Raw genomic sequence first — 7,698 nt, forward strand, 5'->3', positions numbered from 1 at the left:
TTCATTCATTCCCTGTACAGCGTGGTAGTCCTTCCTAAAACATGAGCACAAGTCATGTGCCGTTTGACGGTTTTATGTGTGATGATGTCGATTGCAGCTGCTTGTTAGGTGGTCTAGCTTCTACTGCATTCACCGGTTGATGTTTATGTTACTTACCATCTAATTAAACAGTTGGCCCAGGACTGAGGTGTTTTTGTGCAGAATTTGTATAATAAGGTACGTTGACAGGGAGATAAAGCAACAATATCAGTCAGACATTCAGCCATTTAGAGGGTAACCATGCAGAAGGTCAGGACATTTTCATCAACATCCATCATGGTCATCTGATGATCTGGAAAAGGGAGTACATATGATGATCAGCGGAAGGCAACACCTGCAAGCACATCTTCTGCTACATATGTAACTTGCGACGATCATGTCGGCTGCTCAGTCCTTCACAAGGCTCGATTATTATGCAGACACCACTACATTTACATGGCTGTTCTGAACCTGATGAGAATCAAGTGTGAACAGCCCGAAAGCAAAAGGCTAAGGGGGTATACAGAAACACGCCAACACACACCCCATACATCAGATTATCGGAAGTAGACCTATTAGCATATACACATACAGCTCTTGCAGACGACTGAAGAAACAAAAAAAGTAGGAGTGCCGTTCTTGCAAGGGAAGCAGACTAGCGGACGAAACTCCAGACATGGTCAGCTAGTTGGGTGAATTATGGGCATGTTAGGTTTTGCCCTTGGTCTTTTTTCTTGATTTCAGGTCAATAACAATGACACTAATGTTGTCCCCGCTCCCTTTCGACAGCGCTAGCCTCACGAGACAATCAGCGGCTGCTTTTGCAGCAGGGTTCATAGTGGGTTCGCTGCCTCCATCAGAATTCGCACCGTCGTTATTATTCTTGTACCACAGAAGGATCTGTCGCCGGGCAACTTTGCATGCGTCCTCATTTGACATGACATCCCAGAGACCATCGCTTGCTAGAATGAGGCAGTCGTCATCTTTTGCCCGAGCAACAATGCTGACTTCTGGCTTTGGAATCAGAAATGGTTTCAGGTATCGGTCACCTGCAAGTAGATAGGATTGGCCATTTCCACTGTAAGTTAATATGCCATAAGAAGCTTCTGATTGATGCTACCCATGCACGGAGTAATTGCTGGTTTAACTGCTTATGTCAATTAAATTTCATATATAACAGAAAGAACAGAGTTTTGTCCCAAGTTTTAAAAATAAAAGCATTCAGACAGTAGCAGCTATAACAAGTGCAACTAATATCCAGTATTACTATTACCCATGGTGGCACATTCACAACTACCAGAGCCAGTTGCACGAATAGTAGCATAAGTATACAGGGTACCTTTGTTCCTTCAATAAGGGGGACTTTTTACTTTTGCCTCCTTAAGTACATCAGTATCCTAGTCCAAATACTTTGACAGGATCATATTTAAGTTCACTGACAACTTTGTCCCCATCCCCAAATTTTTCCAGGAATGGAACCACAACATAATCGAGGAAAACAGACTAAACCTAAAACATGACTTTTGTCCGATGAAAACATGCTGTTGGCAGCAGTTGCAAGTCGCCAGTATATGAAACAGAGCATTACCTTAGGGTTATAATTTACTGCCTGAAATGAGCTAATGTAATAATGTGACAGCATGTGATCTCGTAAATTGGAACAGCATCTGGAAGAAACATCTGACCTCATAATAAAATGCATATGCATGCCAACATAATTTGTAAAGAAAAAAAATATCCAACTAAGAATTATGATGGAAATTGTGACACAAATTCAGTTTAATGTTTGACATAATGGTCCAGTACCAAAGACTTAGGAGTATTGCAAAATATTAAGATGATGGTAACTGGCTTTTCTTCTTTTTGACAATACGAGGATTGATGGTTTGATATAGGCTCCTAGTGGTTCAGGTATCATCACTTACTGACATCCCAAACATATGCAGAAATATGCCGATATGGCCATAGACCTACAACTATCTCCTACTATGGATATTTGGCTGAACCAAATAAATTAATGCCATATATGCTGAACAGTTTTACAACATGTCCTTGTACAAGCTTACTTTTTGTGACACTTTTTTTTGTCCTAAGTTCCTAGCTTACAGAGAGATGCATCCTGGAGTTACTAAAGTGCATTGTTCTAGAGCTCATGATAATAAATTAATAATAGTCATGTTGGGACTCGTGGTCAAAAAGTAACAAAAACATCTTAAGACCTTAATTGCATTCCAAAATGGCTTTACAGCTTGCTTGACATCATCAATAATTTTGCCCAGATAATAAGCTTGGGCGTGCAAAACCAGAAAACTTACCGATTGACCGTGACATTGCGAGAATACCAGAGACACGATAACCATTCCAGTCAATGACCTTCCCACCAGCGGCCTCAATCCTGGCACGCTCATCTTTCCTATCAGGCTAGAACACGCAAGCATAATCAGATACAATTTGCCTCAACTTATAAACTTAGCTGAACAGTAAAGTCCAGTACGTACTTTGTGATCGACGGACAGAGCAATCGGCTCCTTCCCACGGCAGAGCACCACGCGTGAATCTCCACAATTTGCAGTTATGACATGAGAAGAGCAGACAATGGCAACAACGGCGGTGGAACCGACGTTATCAGCAGCAATAGGCTCCGGACGGAGCTCCGTGGCGCCATTGGAAAACCTGATGGCTTTCCCCGACACCTCCTCGTCTACCTTCTGGAAACAATCACCAAAAACCTTCTCCCATGGTTCTTTCACGTCCACCTCCCCTACTTCCCCCAATTCCTCCAACCCCCTGCCAGCTTTCAGCACCTCTCTTAACACAACGTGGATCTTATCCCGGCAGTAGTTCGCGACCTGCAAAGACATGATCAAGCATGAGCAAGAGCGCCTCGCCTCAAGACTAATGTGTTTCGTCTGGGCCAGGAGTCACAAGAGAAGATAACCTCACCTCCGAGCCGCCGTGTCCATCGTACACGCCGAAGAGGTGCGCCGGAAGCCGGAGCTCGGCGGCGTCGAAGTCACCCCCGATCCCGTCCAGCTCACGGCTGCTCGCGAGCATCCGCGCCGGCAGGGCAGCGAAGCGCGGCACGGCGGCGCACGCGTCCTCCATCTCCGCGGCGCGGCCGCGCGCCGCGGCGCAGCCCCACAGCGGCACGCACTCCATAAGGTACACGCTCCTCTTAGCGCACCCGTTCCCCGCGGCACGCGCCCTGCTCCCGAGATCCGGCGGCCTCTCGATCCCGCCGGCGCATTCCGCCGAGCACCCCCCGCGCGCGGCGGTCCCCTCCCCGGCGAACACCGCAGTCGCCATCACTAGCTCACGGCAGTATCAACAGCCCCAAACCACACCAGCGCCCGCCGCACCACGCGCCTGAGCAGCCCACCGCCGTGTCAGCCAGGGAGAGCGCGAGCCGTGGCCTCCTGTGCGAGAATCAAGGGGGCAGCAATGGAGAAAGAGAGAGCGCGCGCGAGGGAAAGTAAAGAGAGAGTGGTGACGAGGAGGGTTGGTGCTGGGCCGGGGAGTACGTGTACCGGGTGGGCGCGGGGGCGTGGGAGGCTGCGAGTGGCGGACGACGGCGTTGTGTGTTCGGGGCAGGAGGAGCGGATGCGGGTGAGGGAGCAAGGCACGAGGTACAAGGAAGCGAGGTGGTGGAACGCGATTGGGCGCGCCGGGGAGAACAGGTGTCGCGTCTAGACGCTGCTGCCGCTGGGTCTGGATGGAGTCGAGTGGAGTGGACCTGATGGGTGGGTCTGTTGCTCACTCGTGATTTTGGTGTCTGCTATGCTACTTGCCTACTTGCACCGTTCCATGGCTAAGGCCATCTCCAGCGCACGACCTCAAATTATCCGGGGCTGTCAGTTTGGAGTTAAACGGATATATGAAACATTCCAACACGCGATTCTATTCGTAAAAAATGTCTTTTTCTCGTCTGGCTCGCCCCATTCTGTGCGTAAACTTGATATGTCTTTGCGTCTGAAACGGACACAAACGGACAATTTTGCGTCGTCCTCGTCGGGGGCGTGTCCTCTGCATGTGACCCCCTGGCCCGCCTGTCATTGAAACCAGAGGGGCCCGCCTGCCCACCCACCCATCCCTCTCTCTCCTCTTTTCTCTACTTTTCCCAACCATGCCGGCTCCGGGCTCTAGCACGGCAGTGCCACCACCAGCACCCGCCGGCTCCGGTACTCTCGGGGCTGCTCGGCTGACAGAGAGCACGGCGGATGGAGGTGTGGCAAGATGCGGGCACGGTGCACAACGAGCCGAGGCGAGATGCCGCGGCGCGACGGAGACGGGGGCAAGCTGAAGGAAATATGCCCTAGAGGCAATAATAAAGTTGTTATTTATATTTTCTTATATCATGATAAATGTTCATGCTAGAATTGTATTAACCGAAAACTTATAGTACATGTGTGAATACATAGACAAAACAGAGTGTCCCTAGTATGCCTCTACTTGAGTAGCTCGTTAATCAAAGATGGTTAAGTTTCCTGACCATAGACATGTGTTGTCATTTGATGACCGGGATCACATCATTAGAGAATGATGTGATGACAAGACCCATCCAGTAGTAGAAAAAGGGTCAAATGTTTAGCTCATTAATCCCGGTTTGTATTTGAGCTGACACTAATGTGACAAATAGTGTCGGTTTCAACGGCTAGGCGGGCGGCACTCATTAGTACCGGTTCGTGGCGAACCTTTAGTACCGGTTCGTGCCACGAACCGGTACTAAAGAGGTGGTGGCCTTTAGTACGGGTTGGTGGCTCCAACCGGTACTAAAGACCCCCCCTTTAGTACCGGTTGGAGCCACCAACCGGTACTAAAGGTGGTGGCCTTTAGTATGGGTTGGTGGCTCCAACCGGTACTAAAGACCCCCTTTAGTACCGGAGCCACCAACCGGTACTAAAGACCCCCCCCTTTAGTACCGGTTGGAGACATCAACCGGTATTAAAGGTGGTGTGCTGCCACCCGCAGTGCATAATGTTTAGTCCCACCTCGCTAATTGAGAGGAGCTCGCACCGGTTTATAAGCCCCGCCACGGCTACCGTTCGAGCTCCTCTCTAAACAGGCCTTTGTGGGCCTATTGCAAGTCTTTTACCCTGTGGGGCCTACTGGGCCATACGGGCCTGTATCCTGGCCCAACTAGAGTTTGGGTTTCTAGTTGTATGCAGGTCGTGCCGGCCCAGTAGGCGGGCTGTTTTTACTTTATTTCAAAAAACCTGGTACTAAAGGTCCCTCAGACCACGGCGTGCCTCGTGCCACGTGGTGGGCCTTTGGTCCCGGTTCATGTTGAACCGGGACTAAAGGGGGGGGGGACCTTTAGTCCCCACTCTTTAGTGCCGGTTCTAGAACCGGTACTAAACGTCCTTACGAACAGGTACTAAAAGTCATTTTTCTACTAGTGATCCGTTAGCTTAGCATAATGATCGTTAAGTTTTATTGCTATTGCTTTCTTCATAACTTACACATATTCCTCTCACTATGAGATTATGCAACTCCCGAATACCGGAGGAACACTTTGTGTACTATCAAACGTCACAACGTAATTGGGTGATCATAAAGATGCTCTACAGGTGTCTCCGAAGGTGTTTGTAGGGTTGGCATACATCAAGATTAGGATTTGTCACTCCGAGTATCGGAGAGGTATATCTGGGCCCTCTTGGTAATGCACATCACTATAAGCCTTGCAAGCAATGTAACTAATGAGTTAGTTGCGGGATGATGCATTACGGAACGAGTAAAGAGACTTGCCGGTAACGAGATTGAACTAGGTATGATGATACCGACGATTGAATCTCGGGCAAGTAACATACCGATGACAAAGGGAATAACGTATGTTGTTATTGCGGTTTGACCGATAAAGATCTTCGTAGAATATGTAGGAACCAATATGAGCATCCAGGTTCCGCTATTGGTTATTGACCGGAGATGTGTCTCGGTCACGTCTACATAGTTCTCGAACCCGTAGGGTCCGCACGCTTAACGTTCGATGACGATTTGTATTATGAGTTATGTGTTTTGGTGACCAAAGTTTGTTCGGGGTCCCGAGTGAGATCACGGACATGACGAGGAGTCACGAAATGGTTGAGAGGTAAAGATTCATATATTGGAAGGTAGTATTCGGACATCGGAATGTTTCCGAGTGATTCGGGTATTTTACCGGAGTACCGAGGGGTTACCGGAACCCCCCGGGGAAAGATATGTTGGGGAACGCAGTAATTTCAAAAAAATCCTACGCACACGCAAGATCCGTCTAGGTGATGCATAGAAACGAGAGGGGAGAGTATGTCTATGTACCCTCATAGACCGTAAGCGGAAGCGTTATGACAATGCGGTTGATGTAGTTTTACGTCTTCACGATCTGACCGATCCTAGCACCGAAGGTACGACACCTTCGCGATCTGCACACGTTCAGCTCGGTGGCGTTCCACGAACTCTAGGTCCAGCTGAGTGTCGGGACAGAGCTTCATCGGCACGATGGCGTGATGACGGTGATGATGAAGTTACCGACGCAGGGCTTCGCCTAAGCACTACAACGATATGACCGAGGTGAAAATCTGTGGAGGGGGGCACCGCACACGGCTAAGAGATCAACTTGTGTGTCTATGGGGTGCCCCCCTCCCCCGTATATAAAGGAGTGGAAGAGGGGGAGGGTCGGCCCCTCTATGGCGCGCCCAAGGGGAGTCCTACTCCCACCGCTTCCCTAGTTGGATTAGGAGAGGAATAAAGGGGGAGAGAGGGGGAAGGAAAGGGGGGGCACCCAATTAGGATTGGGCTTGGGGGGGGGGTCGCGCCCCCTCCTAGGCTCCCTTCTCCTCTCTCCCACTATGACCCAATAAGGCACATATACTTTCCCGGGGGTTCCGGTAACCTCCCGGTACTCCGGTATATGCCCGAACTAACTTGGAACCATTCCGATGTCCAAACATAGCCTTCCAATATATCGATCTTTATGCCTCGACCATTCAGAGACTCCTCGTCATGTCCGTGATCATATCCGGGACTCTGAACTACCTTCGGTACATCAAAACACATAAACTCATAATATCAATCGTCACCGAACGTTAAGCGTGCGGACCCTACGGGTTCGAGAACTATGTAGACATGACCGAGACTCATCTCCGGTCAATAACCAATAGCGGAACCTGGATGCTCATATTGGTTCCTACATATTCTACGAAGATCTTTATCGGTTAAACCGCATAACAACATACGTTGTTCCCTTTGTCATCGGTATGTTACTTACCCGAGATTCGATCATCGGTGTCCCAATGCCTAGTTCAATATCGTTACCGGCAAGTCTCTTTACTCGTTCCGTAATGCTACATCCCGTAATTAACACATTAGATACATTTCTTGCAAGGCTTATAGTGATGTGCATTACCGAGAGGGCCCAGAGATACCTCTCCAAAACACGGAGTGACAAATCCTAATCTCGATCTATGCCAACTCAACAAACACCATCGGAGACACCTGTAGAACATCTTTATAGTCACCCAGTTACGTTGTGATGTTTGATATCACACTAAGTGTTCCTTCGGTATTCGGGAGTTGCATAATCTCATAGTCATAGGAACATGTATAAGTTATGGAGAAAGCAATAGCAGTAAACTAAACGATCATCGTGCTAAGCTAACGGATGGGTCAAGTCAATCATATCATTCTCCAATGATGTGATCCCGTTAA

General features: G+C 48.8%; 1 protein-coding gene across 1 annotated transcript; it reads right to left on the minus strand.

Moving 5' to 3' along the window:
* Positions 1 to 233: 233 nt before the first annotated feature.
* Positions 234 to 3,697, minus strand: LOC125544393 (protein phosphatase 2C 50). Its single transcript, XM_048708071.2, has 4 exons — positions 2,962 to 3,697; positions 2,517 to 2,867; positions 2,334 to 2,439; positions 234 to 1,067 (listed from the first exon to the last, which is right to left on the minus strand). Exons 1-4 carry the CDS (start codon positions 3,322 to 3,324, stop codon positions 727 to 729), a joined length of 1,161 nt encoding a protein of 386 aa, XP_048564028.2. The 5' UTR covers positions 3,325 to 3,697; the 3' UTR covers positions 234 to 726.
* Between the last annotated feature and the right edge of the window lie 4,001 nt (positions 3,698 to 7,698).

Source organism: Triticum urartu, chromosome 3A, assembly GCF_056163025.1.
Source record: "Triticum urartu cultivar PI428250 chromosome 3A, HENAU_Tu73, whole genome shotgun sequence".
NCBI classification, from domain to species: Eukaryota; Viridiplantae; Streptophyta; class Magnoliopsida; order Poales; family Poaceae; genus Triticum; species Triticum urartu.